The sequence below is a fragment of the Saccopteryx bilineata genome, chromosome 4 (assembly GCF_036850765.1).
Source record: "Saccopteryx bilineata isolate mSacBil1 chromosome 4, mSacBil1_pri_phased_curated, whole genome shotgun sequence".
Taxonomy (NCBI): domain Eukaryota; kingdom Metazoa; phylum Chordata; class Mammalia; order Chiroptera; family Emballonuridae; genus Saccopteryx; species Saccopteryx bilineata.
Genome location: NC_089493.1, coordinates 77,164,032 through 77,187,916, shown reverse-complemented (window position 1 = coordinate 77,187,916; position 23,885 = coordinate 77,164,032). Strand labels below are relative to the sequence as shown.

The following is a 23,885-nucleotide window of genomic DNA, read 5'->3' as shown; positions in this document are numbered from 1 at the left end:
TAGAAAGCACATAAAAGAAAATTGTCTCCCTTAGGACATCCTTAAACTGCAATCTGTTGTGAAAGGTGTTTCTCCCAGAGACTTGCTTAAAGCTTTATGGCTTCTGTAATTCATGTATTATGATTGCTCTCTCCCTTCAGGATAAACCCTTTTTGTAAATTGGCCTTTATGATATCTCTTAAGTATATAAGCTCTGAATTCCACTTGAATTATTTTGAGATAACCGGCACTTTTTTGGAGGTTTTTTATTTGGTTTAGTTTTGTTTTCTTAACTTTGAGGAAGGAGACAAATGTCATTTCGGATGGACAGACTTGGTCAGTCTAGGAGAGACTGTAAATGATTAAGAATCGATAGAATCTAAGTTGCTTAAGTCTTTTAGTATTTGGCCTCTGAGTTTCCTTTTCTTGGGCAAACCAATATGTTTCAAGTGTGAAACAAGCGTGTTTAGGTTTGCTTGCTAATATTTTGCATTGGCCTGGGCGTGCCATGTGTGTAGTTTGTGTAAGTCTGTAGTACTTGCCCTCTCAGAGGCAGATTGCAAATTACGGATTGCCTTCATGCTTGGGAGGGGCGGTTGTTTGCTGGAGAAGGGTTTTCTTGACCCAAGCCTGTTTTGCAGGAGAGTCTAGAGAGAGAGAGAGAGAGAGAGAGTGCTGAGGGGCTTGGGAGCCCTGAGATTTTGGCCCAGCTGGTGGAGTCCTGTAAGTTCGGGTGAGTCCGGAGGGAGAAAGGGAAGTGGTTTTCCCTGTTTGCTCATCCATCATTAAGAGACTCTAATAAATAGAATGGCCCACCATTTTCTGGCTCCACAGTTCCTTTACTGTCTGCCTGAATTCAATGTGAACCTGCATGGCCATGGCGGTGGCCACTGGCCTTACCCTTCCACAGAGAAGTCGTTGCAAAGGCAGTTCTCCAGGAAAGCAGGAAGTTTAGGGCTGTGGATACAAAGATTTAAATCCTTCCACCCAGTATACAGTACATGGGAAGATGGGGAAGGCAGACACATGTGCTTTTTATGCCAAACCCAAGAGCAAGAAATATATGCCCTATAACTTCAGGTTCCCAAAACTTAGGCATCCTGTTTGTTAGACTGTCTTTTCTGACTTAGTAGTTTGTTTTTTGGCCAAGAGAAAACAAAATTTCCTTTTTGGTGTGGTATTTATAGCTAGTACTGAGTTTTAGTTCCAAGACAGTATAGACCAATATTTTGGGTCATTTGGATGTGAATATTTGGATTTTCAAATTAAAAGGTGGACTTTTGTGAGGAAGGTAACATTTAGCATATGGAATGAGGAGTAAAACATTTTAAGGTATCATTTCCTAAAATGGAAACAGTGCAAGAAATGTTTTAAGGCTCTTTTGCCGGTTTACCTACTCTACCAGCAAGTCGTAGCAGAATGCAGAGGAAGCCTGTTCATGAGCTAAAACCAGAAGTGTGTGCAGGTGCAGAGGAGCTTGGCTGTCATCCAGGAACCATAAGCCGAGGGAGTGGGTGCTATAAATCTGTAGGATCTGGGAAACCACTCACATCCGTTGGTTCTTCCTATGCTTTTTATTTTTCAGACCACTTTAAGCAAAGACTTTTGTTGTTTTAAGAAATATCTCCACCGAAGACAGGGCATAGGTATCATTTTATAGGTAAGTAATGGAAACCTCTGAAAATTTGGAGGCTAAGTGATGTAACTTCATCAGTGCTTTGGAAGATGATGCAGCAAAATGGAGGATTGCAGGGCAGGTAGAATGGAAAGTGGGAAGATAATAAGGTAGCACACTGGAGCCTAGTTGCACCTTTTATACACACAGAATTTAGCGGACCATTACCAGGTTTGTAGCCACAGAGTGATGGTTATATAATCAGATGAGGTAATGTCTTAGGTATGTATTTTGTAAGTTGTAAAGAGGAGGTCTGTTACAGTAAGTGGTGATCTCATTCTGTTCCTTTCATAGGAATTGTTTTCTGTTCTCCGTCTTACTCGAGGTTGGTCTAGAAGCTGGACTGTCTGGGTTCTACTTTGGGTTCTAAGACTTACATTGGGAAATCACTTCTTGGTTTTCCTTATCAGTAAAAAGAGGTACAATTCTTCATTAAAATTATTTCACACTTAGAGCTGCTGAGTTCCTAGTAGCATTTATTTTGGGAGTGGGCTATAAGCAAAATGATTATTTTGATTCCAATTGCAAATGGCAGGCAGCTGTGTAAGTCCCACTGGTATTCATTTATCTTTGTGTTGGTAACGTTGAGGAGAAAGTGAGACAGGATATAAGTAAAAAAAAAAGAGTCCATTCTTTTATGATATTTAAATATTTATTTAAGTTTAAAAATAATTTTCATGGCACCAGTGATTTTATGCTAACTACATACTGAATATGTAGAAAAAAGTACATTGCTTTAAAATAAAATGTAACTTAGAATTTTTTGGCACACAGACGGTTAACAACTATATATTTTTAAATGAAACTAAGAAATTCACATTTGCAGGTAGTTTACTGTCTACTGCTTGAAGATGCAGCACTCTATTCTTTAGTAAGTTTCATTTCCTCTGATAGATGAAGCTATGGAAACCTTTGCTTTTTCTACAATGAGATCAAACTAATTGAGAGAAAATGGGAGACACAGTGGAACACAGTAAAACCAGGTTAAAAATTTGAACAATTCTTAACGACGGGGAGATATCAAAAATGACTAGTCAACAACAAAGGAAGTTATTCAAGCACTATTTGAAAAGCAAATTGAAGGAAACTTTTCTATCTGTATTTTCTGGGATAAGCCCTGGGAAAAAATCTGAAAGTTTCTATTTAGAGAGAAAAGTTCAGCTGTTGGAATTGGTATGGACTATTGTACTGTTAGAACTCTAGACACAAGTAACGAACCAGGAAATGGAATATTGCATCTTTCTTTAATGTGAATATGAATGGTCAGAGTTGAGGCTATCACTCACTGCATAGAAACACCATATTCTACAGACTGAGGTAGGAACACTACACTAAAAGGTAATCTGCTTTGTTGCATAAGACAGTAGCTATCCAGGTTAAAACCAGCCCCCTAGCTCAGGACAGCCTTTTCATCTCTGAGTCTCCTTTTCTTACTTCATTAGTTCTGTACTTAAATCAAGCCTTTCATATGTAGATGACAAGTGGCAGTGGCTCACTGAGTCTAAGTGATCCTTAATCTTTACTTGGCTCTCCCTAGGTTTGTCTTGTCACTTGGTAAATAGATGTATCTCTTATAATTCTGCCTAAATTGTTGCAGTATGGAAATGATCAGACAAGCTCTCTTTCACTCTTAGTTTCTGGCCGTGTTTTACGATTCCAGTGCTTAGTCTTGCTCATTTTGGCATCAGACATCTCTTTGCTGGTGGGTTGTTCGAGCACCCTATAAACAAGCAACCCCAGTGCGCCCATTGGGAAATGGTCCTGTATATTTAACACATGTCAGGAATTGGAACAGAGTCAGCCCTCTTTCTGCTAACATCATTCCTGGTAAGGAACAGTTTTATTATATAGATCAGGGTTGGCAAATTATGGCTTGTGGGCCAAATTCAGCTCACCGTCTCTATATAAAGGAACACAACCACGTTCCTTTGTTTATGTGTTACCTTTGGCTGTTTTTGTGCTATGACGGCAGAGTGGAATAGTTGCTGTAGAGTGTGGCCCACAAAACCAAAATAAAAAATATCTACTATCTGGCACTTTACATAAGAAGTTTGCCAACCCCTGGTCTAGATGAAAGGACATTTAAAACTATATCCCCCTCCAGCCATTTCGCCCCCTCCAGAAAACAGAAAAACCCCATTTATTCCAAGGCTGTTACATTCTGTACATGGACATGGTTCTGCCATCTCAGGGGACAAACTCGGGGTGAGAAAATTTAAAAGTGACTCATTCTATATGCATTTGGGGCTGTCCAACATTATAAGGTGTCAGCAGCTGCTCCATTGTTGTGTGGGTGCAAGGAATTGTCCACTGACTATCCTTAAATAAGTCCTCTGGCCCCAGATGACTTACAAATCTCTCCCCAAGATGAAAACAAGACCTTGTGTGTGAGTGTTTGTAACAGTTGCCGAACTCGGGCCTGGGACCCCACACTCATCCTTTCTTGTGCTTTCAGGGCTTCCCTCAGCAGGATGGCCAGTGCCTTCTTCCTTCCCTACAACTCTTACTTTCCTGGTGCAGAGGCTGACTCTAGGGGGCAGTATTTCTATGTTTAAGTGTTGGTCTGTGCCATGGTCACCTTCTTTCTTGGGTAGGCATCTCTTAGAACTCCTATTTAAAGAGATTCTTTTCCGGTCCCTTCCAAGGCTGGCTGTTGATCTTGAAATTTTATTTTCTGAAGCTTTTCATTCTCAGGATCAGTTGCTTTCTTGTATTGTTTAGTTCATCAGGCTCTATTTTCTTAATCCATAAAGTAAAAACAAAATATGAATTGATAAGAAAATAACATTTTGTTGTTAAAATATAAATTGAAAAGTCTATTTTTGTGGGTTGTGTACAAAATAAGCACTGCTCTCTGAATCGTAAGGTACTCTGTCAGGTACCTTAGCTCCGGTTTCTGTTAACTATATTTTGTCCAACGTTTCTGACAGTCCCATTGCTGGTACCACTGAACTCATCTAACACCTCTGGAACACTATAAAAGTCTTCAGAAAAAAAATCACAGAAGTTAAAAGTTCATTATACATACAAAGCTCATGGAGATGCTCACTAGGATCTTGTCTAAGGAGACAGATTGACCCCCCCCCCCTGCTGCTGCTATAGAGGTGGTCCTATCAGATGCCCACTCTGCTTAGATTTGGAAAAAGAAACAAAAGGAAAAGAAAATCCAACTCAGACCATCATAAGAAGCAACTTTCCATTTAATCATTCTACATGGATGTTTACTTTTTAAAAACCTCTGTCTGGCAAGAAAACTTAGACAGTCCCCATTGTCCAGACTCCTGGCCTGCCCCGCTGAGGCTGTAGTGATGAGTCTACTGGGACCCAGTAGGAAAACTCTTACAGGACACAGAGGACAACAGCTCTCTAGTCTTCAACTAGTGTCCCATCTGCTAGGTGACACCACTGTGATCATCAGTAATAGTAAAATAAATTATTTTTATTTGTTACTTTCAAAATAATACACATCTATGAAAAATCAAAATTCAAAACTAAAAGTTACCCTGCAAATCGGGAGGATAAGAAACAGAGTCGTCGAGCCCATCTTGAGAGAACCTCTGAAAGAAACGCACTTTCCCAGTGTGTTAGGCAGGGCAGGAGCCTATCCCTTTCTTCTTCTGGGAAACAACCCTCCTAGGCTGTGGACTTTGAGTCATGAGAGGAGGACTTGGTACATGTGCCGATGGTTCCGTGATGGGTCCCATTGCTGGGAATGGGTAGCTGGGCTCCTTGGTCCACCTGGCTAGTTATTGGGAGGAGTCATGCCTTCTCAGGTGTCAATGAACAGGCTCATCACTGAATGGATTTTGCAGGCAAACCATCGCCTGAGGGGACAAAAGTATTGATAGTGGAATTGTTCAAACTCGGGGGTCTGGCGGATATCACGGAAAAAGGCAATGTCAAGGTCAGACTCAGTAAGGATGATCAGGAGGAGGAGCAAAACAAACAGGAGTCCCATGGTCACAAGGAGCAAACGGAGGACACTTAAAACAAACTTATTCACCTGTTCCTCCTCGGGCCTGCCGTGCCCCTGACATAGGGCCCTTAGCTCTCCCCCAAGGGCCTCCACATCTGCAGCAGTTGGGGTGCTGGCCTCAGACTCCTTCTCCTCCTCGATGCTGCAAGTGGCCCCATTGATCTGCCGGGAAAGCAGCATCAGCTCCAGGCTGTGCTCGGCCACAGGGGTGGGCAGCACGCTGTCTGCAGGGCTGTAGGCCTCGTCTGCAATCACGGCGACTCGCTCATTGCTGTCTGCCCGGCTGCTCCTCACGTGAGGCAGGAAGGTGTCCCCATGAGAGGAGGAACGCACTGGGGTGGAATGGGCACTGTCCCGAAGGGACTCTAGGCCTGGAAAGGTAAGAGGAACACAGGTAGGCTTTCTGTCATACTGCACACTTTTTTTTGCTTATGGTTTTGGCCACATTTGTTAAAGATTATGCTATTCCTGCTCTGGTGTCCTGGGTCTGGTTTTGGCCCCAGTTTGAAAGAGTGTCTGGTTGAGAGCTGGGCTACGGTTCAGGGAGCTCAAGTTTGCCTCTTAGCTGGCTTGAGGGGCAGAAATGGAGAGGATATGACTGTTTTCATCTATCTGGGCCTCAACTAACACTGATTCTGGAGCCGAGTATCCTTTTAACAACCTAGCACGTGGCTTGTTGAGCTCATGAGATCATCTTTTGGATTTCTGCAATTGTTCTTGGTCTCTTCAGCCTCCTAGTTCTAGCCATGCTGACCTTGTAGGATGTGAAAATGCTATCTGCTTTTCCTAAGTGCTCTCTGATAGAGAAGGGGAGCAGTCCTGGCCAGCTCCCTCTCTTTAAACCTAAAAATGATCTGGGTCCAGAATAGGCTGACAGCTTCCCTATTTTAGACACGCTAGAGTACAGAGAGGACTTTGAGCAGATCTTGTAGGGTGAGGGGGAAATTCTCTTACATTTGTTAGGAAAAAGGATCCTGTGGCCCGAAAAAACTACCCATACTTCTTTACTTTCCCAGATGGAACATTTCTCTTTCTAGGGCTAAAGCTCTGGTAGGCAAACACAGGAGCTGGTTACTCCCACACCCCAGTGGCAGCCACCCAGGCCAGAGGATGTGGGATCAGAGTCTCCAAGCGGCTCATGTCACAGTGCTCCAAAGGAAACAGTCTCTTGTTTTAGGTTCAGCATCTGTATTTTCCATTCCTGGCCATCTTGGTGGTACAAGAGTGGCTTTCCCTGTCTTTGTTGCCTATGACAAGAGAATCCAGTCCCTTTTTGTTGTTCTGAATTTGACCCTGACTGCCCGAGACTGAAGCAGATTCCCAGACCCGTAAAGGTTGGACTTAACCAGGGCCAAAGAGGGAGTTTTCTGTTTCAGGGCTACTGTCCAGCATCAGGAGTCCAAATGTCTCAGTGTGCTGCATCTTTCCTTGGCTCCCTTGTGGTATAGCCATTTGCACCCAGGCAGCCTGCCCGCCCAGCCTGCTGGAGCCTATCTCAACGTAGGCACAGTTGAGGATTCTCCAGAGGAATGATCCCTGGAATCTGGGTTATAAATAAGAGGTAGGGGGCGATGGCAGCCCCGATACCCACCTGTACTCTCCATCTGCTTTCAGAAGCTCCTATGGTCCTAGGCGTATTTTGTTTGTCCCTGTGCTAAAAATTTAAATTTGTGTAACATTTTAAACTTTCTAAAGCACTTTCATTAACAACTGCATGAGGTAGTGAGGGTTGAGATGACAGAACTTCCTAAAGTCATGCAGTTGGTTGTTAATGGTAAACACAAGGAGAGAATCCAAGCTTCTCTACTTCATGCTAATGACTATGTAGTTGGATTCTGGGGAATGGAACAGTGGGCCAGGATGAATTAAGTCAATAGCCTGCACCTTTTCTTAGATTTAGGTCCTAAATGCCCACAAAAGTGTTGTGAAATATGTGAGTGTAAGAGTCTGTCCCTTGTTCCAGAGCTCTTGATGCTCCTTTGATCTCTGTTTTCCCTTTATTCCCCCTTGTGCATGTGCAGCACAAGAAATAATGTACCTAGGAGTGTGGAAAGGGGTCCTGATAAAACAAACCTCCAGAGCCTTCAGGCCCTGATCACACATGGTCGCAGTGTCTTCCGTGCTGGAGAGAGAAGGTCAGCTCCATAAGCCTCAGAGCAGGCTGAGCTGCAGCTCCTTTCCCAGCCACTCTCCTGGCTCCCTTCAGACCCCCATGCACAGGGCATCTCACGCCCTTTCAAGGGGCTGTCCCCTCACAAGGACAGCTCTGACTGCCAGATCTTGCGAAGTATGAGCAGCTTAGCAACCAGAAACCACTGTAATGCAGGCTTAGCTTGGCCTACAATTGAGCTTTAAGCTGAGAAAAGAGAGCAAAGGTTGTGACATTGGAGAGATCAAATCAGAGGGACAGGCCCTGGCCGGTTGGCTCAGTGGTAGAGCGTCAGCCTGGTGTGCAGGAGTCCTAGGTTCGATTCCTGGCCAGGGCACATAGGAGAAGCGCCCATCTGCTTCTCCACCCCTCCCCCTCTCCTTCCTCTCTCTCTCTCTTCCCCTCCTGCAGCCGAGGCTCCATTGGAGCAAAGTTGGCCCGGGCGCTGAGGATGGCTCTATGGCCTCTGCCTCAGGCGCTAGAATGGCTCCGGATGCAACAGAGCATCACCCCCTGGTGGGCATGCCGGGTGGATCCCGGTCGGGCGCATGCGGGAGTCTGTCTGACTGCCTCCCTGTTTCCAACTTCAGAAACAAACAAAAAACAAATCAGAGGGACACCAGAAGCCATTTTATACTGAACTGTTGGTGTTCTCAGTAAACAAGAGAATGGATATGTATGCATTTCTAGTAATGTCTAACAAACACAATTACTCTGTAAATGTTAGCCTTCTGTTCCCTCAACAGACTTCACCTGCGTCATTCCTATGGCAGGTTAGTCCCATATAGAACTTCAGGTTTCACCGTAAACCACTACCACCCTCACCTCTTTATCAAACCTGTTATTCTGGGACGATGGGGTGGGTGCCATGGGTGGGGTCTGGGTGCACAGCAAACAGAGGAGTGTCTCTTTTACCTTGGAAGTGCTCCAGCTGAGTACCTTGCCCAGAGGTGGCTCCCAGCGGGCTGTGGGGCACAGTGGTCAGGAGCCTACCCTGGAGCCGGGGCCCCATCCTCAGGATGCGCACACTCAGGGGTCGAAGGCAGTGATTAGTCAACCGGAGCTGAACGCGGACTCTGGTGTGAATTTTAATCAGACTCTTCCCCATGGTAGCCCAGGAAAGCAGGTATTTCTTCAGTGCAAACCAGCTGATTTCTTCATGGAAACCAGCCAGGCAGGAAGACAGGGAAAGGATGGAAAACCACTAGGGACAGAAGATTTGTGCTGATCTCACACTATGGCAGCCCCTTCGCAGTGCCTTCCGTGCTGGCGAGAGAAGGGCAGCTCAGCCTGCTGAGCTGCAGGAAAAGGGCAGCTCTGAGAGGCCCATGTTATCAGGGGCTGGATTCAGCCAGGAGCACTTAGACCCATAAAAAGTAATGCTTCCCCAGCCTGTAGCTGTTTCCCTGAGGCCCGTATAAGGAGCCTAGACCTCTCAGAGGGTGAGAGACAGAGAGGGAAGGGAACAGTCCCTGAGGGTGGGGGGAATCAGAGCTGGCCCAGAAAATCCAAGGTTTGGGGCTGAGTGGCTCTGGGGATGGGTGGGCTGTGTCCCATCTTCTGCTGGGATGAACCCAGTCGCTTCAGCCTCAGGATGGATGGGATGGGGACACAGAGGGGAGAAACTTATACTTCCTCAAAAAAGAAGAAAATCTACTTTCCTGAGATGAACACCCCAAAAGAAGAGGGACTGTGAGTCATACTCAGTTCCCCTGCTTAGCCAAGAGGAGGAAATACCAGGATGTTGTGTATATTGATGGTTGGACTCCAGTAATTCCATACTTTGCATATGATTATACTTGGGAGTTTACAAGACACCTTCCACATCCACATCCCACTCTACTGAGGGGGCAACAGGCTCAGAGAGGTTAAGCAACCTGCCCAGAAAGTACGAGGCAGAGCTCTGATTTCAGTCTCACCTTGGACTTCCTGACCAGGGCTCTTTGCACTGTGCTTGCTGCCTCCCCAGAACGTGCTTGTACCTCAGCTTCCTTGCAACCCACGGGAAGGGGGACATCCCTTTTTTACAAATGAAACAACAAAGGTACTCAAATAACTAAGGATGATGGTTGCTAAGTCAGGGTTCAACCCCTGAAGAACCATACTCAGGTGATAGAGTCAGGGACACATCATAAAATCCTAAACACAAACCAGAGATCCTCGTGGGAGAAGCAGGGAGATGTCCTTCCTATCCTAACCGGTTCTTCATTTTCATCAACAAGCAGGATTCACTAGGAAAGGACAAAGGGACTTCCCTCCCCAGCCTTCAACACACAAACAGGTTTGAAATAATCCTGCTGCCTGTGATCTGAAGTTCTACAAACTATCATCACTAGGAATGAAAAGTTTTACACTTGTATCCAGCCTGTGGGGCAAGCTGAGTCAGGGACCACAGCAGGGGGGCACTGCTCTGAGTTTCTAACAGTATTAAGTACCCAGAAACTGGAGAGGTATCAGCCTCAGGCTACTGGGGCATCTAGTTCTGAAGATACACAGACTTTGTCTCTTCCCACCTCCACCTACCCCAAAGGGAGGGAAGGTTTGAGAGAGATGAGTATGTTAGGTTTCCTAAGACAATGTTAAAGAATTCATATAGCAAGAGGACAGATTTCTATACCTAAAGTGAAGGTGGTAGCAGTTAATGAAATGTTTCAGAACTGAGAGTTTTATTTTTTGGTTAACTGCATCAGCCACCCTGATCATTTAAACTGTGGGTCAAACCTGGAAAACAAGTGAAAAACATCTTGGTGGAAAGCAATTTCAGAACTGCGTAGAACGTGATAGATCCCACATGCACTCTTTCCCAAATGTCTACCCCAAATACTATCAGATCTACAACCCCTCCTGGACTACAGCTTAGCAGGGCTGAATGGGATTCCCCTTTACCTGACACCCACAGGTGTTCCCATGTCCTGGGTGGAAGGAACCTCCCCACCATCAGAGAAACTGGCTGCTGTCTCTAATGCAAATTCACTTCTTTTCAAGGTCCCTGAGTGGAACTGGGCTAAGTCACAACTTGGAGAAACCTGTGGTCATCTCCAGAGCTCATGCTGACCTTCCATGATGGAGATGTGAACAGCTCTTCTCCGGGTCCTGGGAACGCTGCTCAGCCTGGGGCCATGGGTTATCGAGGGACAGCTGCGACTGGGAACCATCCCAGCTCTGAGGGAGGTTAAAGAAAAATAACACACAGTTAGCTCAGTGCACAGATGGCTGTGCTCAGGACTCAGAGTTGAGGAGTGGTTACTAGAATTGACTGGATGTATTAAAATTTTTGTTTTGTTTTTATTTTTTTATTTTATTTTATTTTACTTTATTTTATTTGTATTTTTCCAAAGTGAGAAGCAGGAGGAGGCAGTCAGACAGACTCCCGCATGCACTTGACCGGGATCCACCTGGCATGCCCACTAGGGGGAGATGCTCGACCCATCTGGGGGGTTGCTCCGCTGCAACCGGAGCCATTCTAGCACCTGAGGCAGAGGCCACAGAGCCACCCTCAGCGCCCGGGCTAACTTTGCTCCAGTGGAGCCTTGGCTGCAGGAGGGGAAGAGAGAGACAGAGAAAAAGGAGGGTGGAGAAGCAGATGGGCGCTTCTGTGTGCCCTGACTGGGAATCAAACCCGGGACTTCCACACACCGGGCCGACGATCTATCACTGAGCCAACTGGCCAGGGCCTGGGTTTTTTTTGTTGTTTTTTTTTGTGTGTGTGTGTGTGACAGAGAGAGACAGAGAGGAACAGACAGACTGGAAGGGAGAGAGATGAGAAGCATCAATTCTTTGTTGCGGCACCTTAGATTCTCTTTATTTTTTAGAGACAGAGAGTAAGAGAGAGGGATAGATAGGGACAGACAGGCAGGAACAGAGAGAGATGAGAAACATCAATCATCAGTTTTTCATTGCGACACCATAGTTGTTCATTGATTGCTTTCTCATATGTGCCTTGACCGTGGGTCTTCAGCAAACTAAGTAACTCCTTGCTCAAACCAGTGACCTTGGGTCCAAGCTGATGAGCCTTGCTCAAACCAAATGAGCCCATGTTCAAGCTGGCGACCTCAGGGTCTCAAACCTGGGTCCTCCGCATCCCAGTCCGACGCTCTATCCACTGTGCCACTGCCTGGTCAGGCCTGTTTTGTTTTTTAAAAAAATCTTTAATACCTGCCTGACTGGTGGTAGTGCAATTGATAGAGTGTTGATCTGGGACATTGAGATCCTAGGTTCAAAACTCTGAGGTTGCCAGCTTGAGTGCAGGCTCACCAGCTTGACCTTGGCTTGAAGCCCACAGTCACTGGCTTGAATAAGGGGCCACTGGCTTGATATGAGCCCCCCCCCCCCAAATCTGGTCAAGGCATGTACGAGAAGCAAGGATCTCAAAACTAGTTTACACATAGTGTGAGAGGGCTGTGGGCTATCCCTGGCTTCCTGTAATGAATTGATTTCACAACCAATGAAATCTTGCTGTGAGGACATATCCTCCATGGTGTATGACCAATTCTAGGACTTGGGAGGACAGTAGAGAATTACCCAGGAAGTTGGCTCCCGGATCTGATGTACTGTCTGTATTAGCCAACCCTCATCTCTATCCAGGCTCAGGGACACCAGGGGCAGACAATTTCCCACGCGTTTAGCTGAGATGGGTCTCTTCACTTTACCTGCCCTGTTCTTCTTCCCTTTGGACAGAATCTTCACATTACCCAAACTGCTGGCTCTTTTGAGATTCTGGGACTTGAGCTGGAACTCCTTTTGGGGGAATCCCCTGGCAGCCTACCTGTGGATTTCTGGTGGTTCCCGTTTGATCTTGGCACTCGACTCCATTACTTCTTTTGCTACTCGGCCACTGTAAATAGTATAATAAAACAACCAGCAAGAAATCAGACAGGGCTCCATAACTGATCTCAGATTACTTTGGCTGAACTGGGAAATGGCCTCTTTGGCCTACCCCTTCCCAATGTGTAGGCCACTGAGAAAGGCTTGCTTGCTGGGGTAGAGTTCTAAGGTGCCCTGACAACTGATATTAGAGGGCTCTCTATATCTGGAGACTTTGGAATCCTCCATTCTCATTTAAGAGTGATTCTTCATTTTCCAGCATGTTCCAAAAATACTGCACAAAAAGAAATCTGTAGACATAAAAAGAATTACTGTTACAGTTTTTATTGTGCTGCTATTATAAGGGAAAAAGGCACTCATTTAAAACCTGCAGACACAGCTGCAGGGAAGGAAAGAAATAGTCAAAAGATTAGGAGACAGAATTGGATGGAAACCTCAGGCTTTTCTGTAGGTTCCTAGTTTCTTTGCTCTCAAGCATAAGAAGCACAGAGCTATTGTTTTGGAGAGGAGGGTCTGAAAATAGGTCCATAATGGTTACTTACTGTCACTATTTACCTGTATCGGAACCGGCTCCCTTTAAAGAATAAATTGCTGCTGGACACTGTGCGGACTTGGCTTGACTTCTCCAGCCTGCAGCAAGGCAAAGTCCAGTGTGACAGATGGTCTGCAGCCGTCTCACAGGCTGAGACAGCGCCTTCCTTCCAAAGCTACTTGAAAAAACCCCTCCTGCAAAGGCCCTTCAGAGCCGTGCTTGTCTCTAACTCTCCTTCAGTACCCAAGGGCTTTGCCCATGGCCTCAGTGCCAGGGGCAGGAATGTTGAACCCCACTTGCATGTCAGGAGAATGAGGGCTTCCCAAGAATGATTCATGGGGTTCACCAGGGAGACTGAGAAAATAAATGTCAGGGATGATTTCCTGGGGGAATAATAGAGTGCCTCCCACTGAATCTCAGCGAGGCCTCTTCTTAGCAGTGTGACCTGGAGCAAGTTTTTTCCTGTCTCTTAGCCTCAGTCTTATCTATAAAATAATGGAGCTGGGACTGTTTGACCTCGAGTCCTTTCCAGCTCTAGCATTTGATGATTCATGTCCATGCCTGGGTAATTGTTGGTGGAGAAGAGAGCAGGGGCTGCCTTTCTAGTCTATCTCCTCAGAGAGTCCTAAAGTAAATTCTATTAAAGACTCTGAGCAGTCCTGAAATGAAGAAGCTAGCTTAACTTTAGTAAAAGGTCCATCATTTATTTGACTTGGAACCATTCTCTCATCCCCAGTATGCTTAGACACATCACCTTCAAGGCTGTAGAGATAGCTGATGTGGAGGTTCTAGAAGCCTATGGCATCTGTTAAATAGCCTTTTGGGTGACCCTTGATTCCACTTATTTTTTAAAAATATATTCCCTGATCCCACTTCGCAAAGGAAAGTTATGCAGAGCTGCCCAGAGTGAAGTTTCCCAAGATCCAACTCAGTCCACAACATGCTCTGGGTGACCGTGCTGCTAAGCCAGCCAGGAGTCCATCTAGGTCTGAGGCCTTTGTCATGAGCGGGAGGTAAATATTTAGGGAGCTGTCCCCTCAACCCATGGACAGCAGTTCCTCAGAGTCACCATCCCCACCTATCAGGGCTGTGAGGCTCGGCCTCCTTGCCCTCCTGCCCAAGCACACACTTGATTCCGACTTGGCTCCCTTCAAAGCCCTGGACCAAAGCAAGAATTGCAAATGAGAGGTACTCAGAGGCCAAGGTAGCCCCTGCTAGAGACTTGGCATAAGCGGGGTCCTGATCCAGGCTAGAGACTGAACACTTCATTGGAGCATTAAGTAGTTAATGGAAAACAGTGAAAAACGACCTTGGTTTTCACTGTGGGTGCTGTCGAAGGCTGGTGTGGAGGTCCATTAGTGAAAAGACTTAGGAACTGAATTTGGTTAGAGGTTCTGTCCCCATGACACAGAAAAATAAAGGCCTCCAGAAATGGTGCTGAAATGTTCTCTTGGCTTTCCTTAGACAGCCAGGGACTGGAAATAGAATCTGCATTCTGTTTTCAAAATAAGACCAAGGGTTTTATTAAAACAGACTTTATCTGGCATTACCCTATTTTCTCCTTGGGCTATTTCTTTGCTCCCTAATGCCTTTATGACCACTTTCTTAAGCATTGAAAACTGAGCACAAAACCTTCAAACACTTCACAGAATTCTCTGGTAAGCCAAGTTGTCTTTGGTCCAAAACAGGATTCTCAATACTGGACAAGTCCTTGCCCCCTCCAGCCACCCCATCCTAGGTTCCTAGACACTCGGCCTGTCGGCAACACCTCTGGCCGTGGCACTCCAGCAAGGGCTGGGATCTGCCCGTTTAGCACCAGGTTACCCTCTGGGGAGTGGACCTTTGGACCTCACCAAAGCTTAGGGAACTGCTCTGGGTGCCTGCCCCTTCATGCAGCTGTCATGTTCTGAGCAGTCTTAGGGCTCTGACTGGCTTCATGGAGCCAGTTTGATTTGTCAGGCACCCATGGGCTTTTCTGGCCCGTGCCTTAATCTGAAAACTCAGAACTGCTTTGACACCAAGGACTGTCCAAGGACATCACAAAGCAGAGTCCTTAGGCAACTCTACTGAAACACATTTCCAGACCTCAGCCCTGCCCCTCCAGGGGGTACATGTACACACACACACATGGATCTGACTTACAAGGAAGCCCAGCCTTGTCATTTCTCAAAGTTTCCTGCCCATCACTCCTCTACACTTAGTTTTTATGGCTTTTTGGCTCTGATACTGACAGTCCCCATGCCATGGGTCCACTCACTTGTAGAAGGCTTGGTTCTCAATTCCACATTTCCAGAGATGCTTGCAGGCTTCTGGAGTTGGAGCAAAATATGTGAGAATAATTTTCTTTTCCTACAAAAGAAGAAAACCCACATAGAAATAGCTGAGTGTAGATGGTGTGGATGGAGAACTAAAGGGTGAAATAGGCCAGCGCTCTGTCCCGAGTTGTCTGAGGGCTCCCCTGACTCACAGGCTGCAGGCTGGGGGGCTGCCTGGCAGCTGGCTAGTTGTGGGAGAAACCTGGCAGGACCCATTGGGGCAGAGCTCGGTTGTGTGCATAAGGTCACACCTGGCAGGACCAATCAGAGTGAGTCTCAGCTGGTACAAACTGAACCAAGAGAGCCCTCACCAGAGAAAGTGGCACTCATATCTAAAATGTTCTTTTTCTTTCATTATTTATTAATCTTGGAATTTTCCTGTGGAAGCGAAAGAATCTCACTTTGACTGCATTTCCTGGAGGCATGGAACTTGTGGTGTCATCAGTGTCCCCAAGGAAGCCTTATGTTCCAGGGCCAGGCCACTTCTCCCTCCCTCACCTCTAGGTTTTGACCTCGGTCTGGGCTTAGCATGCAGGTGGCCTGGCTGTATCTGGCTGGACCCCCTCTGTTCAGCCCCGGCCATCAGGGCCATCCCAGTGCCCAGCCCTCCTGAAGAGAAGATAGCCAGCACTCACCTCTTTCTGACTTACGTATAAATAGAAAGTCTTTCCTTCAAATTTCAGCTTGGTCACCTCATTCCTAGAAGCACACAGAGAGTACCAGTCATCTTGCTGCGGGCTGTGTGTTCACAGCTAAGTCTTGTAGATGCACAGCCCACCCTGACGGAAGGGGCTTCAGGCACAGACACAGTTTTAGCCAAAATTAGAACTACAGACAGCAGCGCAGTGGCCTTCGAGAACAGGTGTTGAAACAGTTCAATTCACAGTTTTCTGGTCAAACTATATTAGGGCGATAGGAAGATTTCAGGCTCATCAACAGTGGCTGCAAAGGGAAACACTGGCATGGGCATGGGAAGTGAGTCTAGGTAGAGTGGTCCCGGGCCATTTCAGGATTTGGATCATAACATAAGTGCATTATCTGGATGGGACTATCAAACGTAAAATGCCACAGTAGCTGATGAGGCCAAAGTTCAAGATACAGCAAATAATGAGGAACAATGCAACCAGGTTCTGAGGGAGTTGAGTCTTTCAGGTGACTGTGCCACTGGATGGAAAATGCAGTTTAATGCAGACAAATATCAAACAATCTCAGGGAGGGGGCGGAACAACATACCAAAGAGAGAGAACAGATTACATGGAACAGTCATGCAGCGTACTGACCAGGAAAGGGGCTTAGGGGTTTTTGTAGAAAAATCCTTGAAGCCACCAGCCCAGTGAATGGCTGCAGTAAAAGAGGCAAACAGGATACTGGGGTACGTCACCCGTGGGACAGACAAATCAGAAGAAGTGACATGGTTACTGTACATGGCACAGCGTAGATCTCACCTCAACACACTGCTTGCAGCCTCGGTTATATTTACAAAATGGAAAAAGTGACTGGGGTCGCAGGTGGATATCCCTGAGAGCCAGAGAACGAGGCCTCGGCATTGGTCACTTTCCACTTGCATTTGCCTGATACAGCCGCCCTAGGAGCCCAAAGGTCCTCCAGCCTCACTGGGGGCTCAGTCATTTTTCTCCCCATTGGGATCCCCATGGTGGTCTAGCCACACATATCTGTCTCTATTAGCTTCTTCCTTTTTGCAGTGTTTGGGGAGGTTTCTTCAATATCCTAGGAAGTAGCTGAAAGGTAGTGAGAACCATGTACTCAGTTCACTACTGGACAAAACAGGGAACAAAGGAAGGTCACTTGTTCCCTGGAAATCATGGCTAGGTCAGGATGAGCATTCATAACTGACCACCAGTTCTGTGCTAATACAAGACAGTGTATTTCTAACCTGTTTTGATGCCCTTCCAGTCAATCAGTAAGTCAATCTTTTTTATACACAGAATACAATAAATATCAATTGGTTAATATATAAACAAGCACACATATCATTTAGGCTTCAACAAGAAAGATAGAAAAGCCCTGGCCGGTTGGCTCAGTGGTAGAGTGTTGGCCTGGCGTGCAGGGGTCCCAGGTTCGATTCCTGGCCAGGGCACACAGGAGAAGCGCCCATCTGCTTCTCCACCCCTCCCCCTCTCCTTCCTCTCTGTCTCTCTCTTCCCCTCCCGCAGCGAGGCTCCATTGGAGCAAGGATGGCCCGGGCCCTGGGGATGGCTCCTTGGCTTCTGCCCCAGGCGCTGGAGCGGCTCTGGTCGCGACAGAGCGACGCCCCAGATGGGCAGAGCATCGCCCCCTGGTGGGCATGCCGGGTGGATCCCGGTGGGGCGCAGGCGGGAGTCTGTCTGACTGTCTCTCCCCATTTCCAGCTTCAGAAAAATGCAAAAAAAAAAAAAAAAAGGGATAGGAAAGTAAGAGTTTCCTATTGGAAGTGACTGGGTTTACATCTATTGAAGTTGCGACATCGTGAAGAGGAGACTTGCTGCAGATGCAAGAGGATAAAGGTCTGGGAAGAACCAGGTGAACATCAGGGCTTTGGGAGCGGAAGGGACATTTTATGGTCTCCATGTCCCTGTACCAGGTGTGTCCTATCTTAGAGGCAGCTACCTTGGTAAGAGTGTGGCTCAGGATATGGGCTCTCTAAGGAACATCAGACAACCCAGCTGTAGCCAGGTAGCAAGTGCTCCTCACTGGGAGGGGGAGTGGTGGCCCCATCTTGCTCATTTTTTTCTGAAAAGTATCTTGTTGGATAGAAGACCCCAAACCCTTACCATCTGCACTCAAAAAATACAGTGAATGGGCCAACTTGAGCTGGGGGTGTCTAAGGATCAGTTTCACTAGCACTTGGTTGATCATCATATTGCCAGTTTTCACAAGAGCAGTGAGGGTAGAACAGTGGTGTCCGGAGGAGGTCAGCACAGGAGCTGAAGAGGGCATGGAAGGATGGACGCCCTGCAGCTCCCTCAGCAGAAAGCTTGTCAGGAAGCAGCTCCGTTCTCAGATTCCCATTAATTCTTCTGGAGAAGGCAAAGGAAACAAGACAGGCTTCCCTGGCTGAGCTCTGCTGGGCCCAGGAAAGCCACTTGTCTAAGCCCATGAAGCTCTAAGCCACAGTCTAAGGCCCAAGAAGATACAGAAACCACAGAGGCTACTAGAATATGCAACGTGTTTTGATGAGGCTGAAAGATGTTTGCACGGGCCAGAAAAAGGGTCTCCAGCAGCCCAATGCAGAGTGCACTGTATTGGCTCCCAGAGCCATGAAGCAGAATAGATCCCAGACAGATGGGGCAGGGAAGCAGCTATTGAGAATGGCTTCAGCTGAGGTAGTGTCTCTTGCCTGCTTGAAGTGGGCATGGGAGGGAGAGGGAGAGGGAAGAGAAAGTGGAGATGTGACTCTTGGAGCCTGAGGACAACTAATCCCTAAAGAGGGATATGACAGACAGAGCAGTACCCACAGTGGGGGCAGGGGAGGGTTGGCCTGAGGAGGGTGTTTGCCAGAGCAACAGGGTAGCTTCTGTCTGCCCCAGGGGTCACTGTGAGCCCCTCCACAGTTAGGAGAGTACGGGAGTAAGCATCCATGCAGATGCTATGGCCCTCAGTGGGGAACAGTCCCAAAGTGTTCGTTCTCATGGAAAATTTGATTCTCTAACCTTGGCTCCAGCCCTAGGCCTCTCATCATACCCAGAAATCGATCTTCCACACCTTTTCTTCCTCTGGAGAGGACGTTGGCTCTCAGGAACACTCCTCTGGAAGAGCAGGATCCCTCGGAAGGACCACTACCTTCATCAGCATTATGGATGCAAGGCTAGTGAGGGTTCAGGACCGTAACTGCCCAATCATAGACAAAGGACATGGGAACCACAGCCCACCCCAGTTGTGGTATGAAAACCTTGTCTTGGAAATGAAGATATTCACCATTTAATGAAGTGGACCCTCTTGTTTCCTTGAAGAACAACAAACCCAAAAGGAGTGAAGGCCAGAAATGCAGCATTTCCTGACACATCCTGAAACACAGAAAGACTTCTCATCAGGGTGAGGCCAGCAACAGTTGTTCATCAGTGATACAGGTTAATGCTCGGCAGGAGGTCACAGGGAAGAGCATGGCATTTCCTTACCGCCCCTGAGCCTCAGTGCCCTTAACTGTAAGTTGTAGATTATAAGGATACCAGTCTTAGGAGGCATACCAATCTTAGGAACATCCAAAGAGAATGGCAAACCCTCACACATTGCTGGTGGGATTGTAAAGGTCGCAGCCACTTTGGAAAGCAGTTTGGAAGTTCACATTGTTAAGCATAGTTACCTTATGATCCAGCAATTCTACTCCTAGGCATGTACCTGAGAATTGAAAATACATGTTCACACAGAAGCTTGTGTGGGAGTGTTTACTGTAGGGTTGACTATTCATAGCAGTCAAAAAGTGGAAATCATCCAAATGTCCATCAACTGATAAATGACTAAACAAAATGTGGCACATCCATGCAGTGGAATGATACTCAGCCATAAAAAGGCATGAAGCACTGGCACACCACAGCCTTTGAAAACACTATGCTAAAAGAAGCAAGTTACAAAAGATCACATTGTATGATTCTATTTATATGAAATGCCCAGAATAGGTAAATCCTTGAGATAAAAAGCCTCCTGGTTGGCAGGAACCATAGGGGTGAGGACATGGAGAGTAAACAGCTAGGTACAGGGTTTCCTTTTGGGGGTGATAAAACTTCTAAAATTAGATAGTAGTGATTGTCGCACAACTCTGAATATACTAAACCACTACTGCTTTAAAAGTGTTGGGCAAACAAGTGTGTTAGGCTTGCTCACTTGTACTTTGCCTGAGCACGGGGCAGCACCCTGTGTGTATGGTCTATGTAAGGCTGCAGGTGCTTGCTCTTAGGGCGCTGGACTGTAGATTGTGGATTGCCTGCTATCATTGGGAGGGGCCACTGTTGTAGAAGGCCTTCCCCCCGCCACCCCCTTGTCTGTTTGCTCATCAGTCCTGAGAGGGAGAGAGAGAAAGGGAAGCGGTTTTCCCTGCCTGCTTGCTTATCTGACGTTGCAAGACTAATAAACGGAATGGGCCACCACCCTCCAGCTCTACAGTTCCTTTACCATCTGCCTGAATCCAGTGCCAATCTACATGGCCACAACCACTGGCCTTACAAAAAGGATGGATTTTATGATATTTGAATTATATTTCAAAAAAGCTATTACCAGAGAAGGAGGGAGGTAGGGAGAGAAGGTGAGAGAGAAAGAGAGAATGAATACAGAAGTTATGATGGTCCCTATATACTGGGCTCCTGGAAGGCTTAGCTGAAGAAAATAAGCAACTGGTCAAGTGGAACAGCCATCACCATCCCTATGGTGCCTGAATCAACAAAGAGGCCTCCTGGTCACCGTCACCTGTCACCATTAGTAACCAACAAAGAGGCTCTCTGATTACCTGTCACCTTCAGTAACCAACAAAAGGGCCTCCTGGTCCCCTGTCACCATCAGTCTGGAAACACCAGGCTTGAAGCTCTGAGCAAAGAGGAGCGCAGAGGCAGCCCCTCACGTGGGAAAACGAGCTCCGTGGGGACAGGCCTTTCCGAGACTGGGCAGGGCACAGCTGGCTGAGCAGCTCTCCCTCTGCCAGAGAGCTTCCTCCGTAATGGGGCCTCAGGTATGCATCTGCTCTGTCAGGACGTGTGTTCAGATGGCTAGAAAACTGGTCAAGTGTGCATGCAGGACAGCTGTCCGGGCCACAGCTTAGACCGTGCCACGGAGTCAGGGTCAGGCACCTGCCATGAGGCATATGAATGAGGGCCTTGGCTGTCCGGCTCTCCTGTCTCTCCCACCTTCAGGGTTCACCTTCTGGGGATGGGTCTTCAGCCTGTTCAGTCCCAAGAACAGTGGGGCCTCTAGGACTTCCTGAGCATTGCCTCAAGAATAAAGTGCTGTTTTGCCCTAAATCTGTCTTATAGAGTCAAGGTTATAGGTGTGAGCATCTGGGCCCAGGGAATAAATGAAGTACATGTTTTGCAAACATTTCCAATTAATGTATTTTTATTATTGTGCTTTCCTTTGGGATTGTCGTGACCCTGACACTTGCCTGCAAATACTATGTCATTCAACCCATGGGCACAGCAAAAAGCTGTTTAAAAATAACCTGAATGGCCCCTGACCAGGCGGAGGCACAGTGGATAGAGCGTCAGACTGGGATGCAGAGGACCCAGGTTTGAGACCTCGAGGTCGCCAGCTTGAGCGCGGGCTCATCTGGTTTGAGCAACGCTCAACAGCTTGGACCCAAGGTCGCTGGCTTGAGCAAGGGGTTACTCGGTCTGCTGAAGGCCCGTGGTCAAGGCACATATGAGAAAGCAACCAATGAACAACTAAGGTGTCGCAATGCGCAATAAAAAACTGATGATTGATGCTTCTCATCTCTCTTTGTTCCTGTCTGTCTGTCCCTATCTACCCCTCTCTCTGACTCTCTCTCTGACTCTGTAAAAAAAATAAATAAAAGAAAAAAAAAAAACCTGAATGGAGATACTGTGAAGCCATGGGGCTGGGTTTCCTCCTGCCTGACATCAGTGCTCGGTGGTGGTTAACACAGCGCCAGCAGCACACACAAGCACGGGCCCTGCCAGGGGCACCAGCGCTAACCTGGCAGGTTGACAGAGACATGGGTCAGGGCCCTCAGGGTGGAGAATGCCTGGGGAGTAGGGGGAGGGAGGCTCTGCTGGCAGGTAGGCAGCCTGTCTCTGACAGGGGGAGTGGGGGCTCCAGAAGGCTTCCCACTCACTGCGCAGGCAGGACCCAAGGAAGTCCTAAAACTAAAGGTTTCCAAAGACAGAGACTTGAGGGTGGGGTCCTGACCTTATTTGTACTGAGTGCAGGCCTGCAGGAAATGTTTCTGTATGAATGGCTAGGACAATCGGTGGGCCAGAGGGTCCAGTGTGGCTGCAGTGGGGGAAGCACACATGTGAGCAGAACATCAGGCACCGTGGGGCGAGGGGGGCAAGGTGCCTTCCTGTACTCCCCAAGAGCCAGGAAAGACGTAGGAAGAAGAATAGGGGGAAGGAGGAAAAGAAAATGTTGGAGAGGGTTGAGGGTGGCTTGAGATAACAGGTAAAGAGCAGAAAGGAACGCAGCAGGGTGGGCCGGGAAGGGCCTCTCTCTGCTCCCTGCACCTCTGACTCCAGTGGGCAACAGCAGGGCAGAGGAGAGAACTTGCACCATACTATGCTGTGGGCTTGGGGTCAGACCACCCAGGCCCAGGTTCTGGCTCTGCCACTCACTGCCTTGTGTGACCTCTGCCAGGTCCCTTCATTTCTCCCTGTTGCAGACTCCTCGTTATAAAATAAGGGTTGATACTATCAACCTCTTAGGCTGTGCTTAGTAGGCACCCGATACATACTAGTGGTTGTGTCGTTAATGTTATAGCTGCTACTAATTAACTCAGTTTGTTGAACTTAATTCAAAATCTTTTTTTAAAAAACCTAACATGTTACTGTTTTTCCTGATATTGATGGGTTTAAATGATGTTAGTCAGGAATGGGTGTGTGGGAAGCTGGGGTAGAAAGGGGGAAGCCACTCTTGTTAGGGGGCCATGGAGAAGGGGGGTTTGGGTGATACAAGTGGGAACTGGGGTGAAAGTAAAGTAGGCAAAAGGGGCAAGAGACAGGCTGTGGCAGAGATCGGTGGGAGTCACCCAGTGAAGGGAAGAGAAGGTCTCCCCACAAACTGGGTGCTGCTGGCCAGGTTGCCAGGTTGGCACTGGCCATTTGCATCATCCAGACACTTTGGGGCTGGCTTCCCGGTGAAGGCAGGTGTTGGAGTTAGAGGGAGGAAACAGTCTCTCCTGACCAGACTGGTTGATTTGGGAGCAAACAGAATAACTCCAATTAGATGCCACATCAGTCCAATAAGTAATAACAGCACCTTGACCAATCCCAGCCCAGTTTCTCATATGAAAAGAGCAAGTCTCCAAACTGCTTGCAATGCAACAGTTCTTGATGAAGGCCACTACAAGGCCCTGGCACCCGGGCACCCACGGGGCAGAGGCCACCAGCATGTTTGCTACTTGTCTGGCATATGAGGAGCAGTGCTCGGGATAATAGTGAGAAACCTCATCTCCGTACCAGCTCAACAGCACAGACAGACAGCCATGCTGACTCCTCGGGCACTTGCCCAGCTTCCTCTAACATGGCATTCTCATTGTGAGGCTGCCCTCGGGATCTGTGTGCAAGAGGACAAGTTATGTGACAAAAAGAGAAGGAAAAGAGGATGAGAAGTGACAGAGACAATGGTAACCTGTCCCCTTCCCATCCTGATGAAATCAGTACCCACAGGACTGAGCTGTTAATGGACATGGGGACTGGAGTAAAAATTCAGGTCCTGCCTGACCAGGCAGTGGCGCAGTGGATAGAGCATCAGACTGGGACACAGAGGACACAGGTTCG

At 47.4% G+C, this 23,885-nt stretch overlaps 1 protein-coding gene across 7 annotated transcripts in view; it reads right to left on the bottom strand.

Annotated features, from left to right (window-relative positions):
* Positions 1 to 2,336: 2,336 nt before the first annotated feature.
* FRMD5 (FERM domain containing 5) overlaps positions 2,337 to 23,885 on the bottom strand; it is a 329,778-nt gene continuing 308,229 nt past the window's right edge. Inside the window, exons 8-15 of one of the 7 annotated variants that reach the window (XM_066276646.1) lie at positions 19,366 to 19,454; positions 16,086 to 16,149; positions 15,393 to 15,484; positions 13,159 to 13,233; positions 12,545 to 12,613; positions 10,835 to 10,941; positions 5,658 to 6,001; positions 2,337 to 4,393 (exon numbers count right to left, since the gene is read on the bottom strand). In XM_066276646.1, coding sequence (XP_066132743.1) covers positions 4,322 to 4,393; positions 5,658 to 6,001; positions 10,835 to 10,941; positions 12,545 to 12,613; positions 13,159 to 13,233; positions 15,393 to 15,484; positions 16,086 to 16,149; positions 19,366 to 19,454 — 912 coding nt within the window. In that variant the 3' untranslated portion in view covers positions 2,337 to 4,321. Of the gene's footprint in view, positions 4,394 to 4,836; positions 6,002 to 10,834; positions 10,942 to 12,544; positions 12,614 to 13,158; positions 13,234 to 15,392; positions 15,485 to 16,085; positions 16,150 to 19,365; positions 19,455 to 19,750; positions 19,807 to 23,885 lie in introns of those variants that run through there. The other 6 variants (XM_066276647.1, XM_066276648.1, XM_066276650.1 and 3 more) reach the window with 6 other exon arrangements.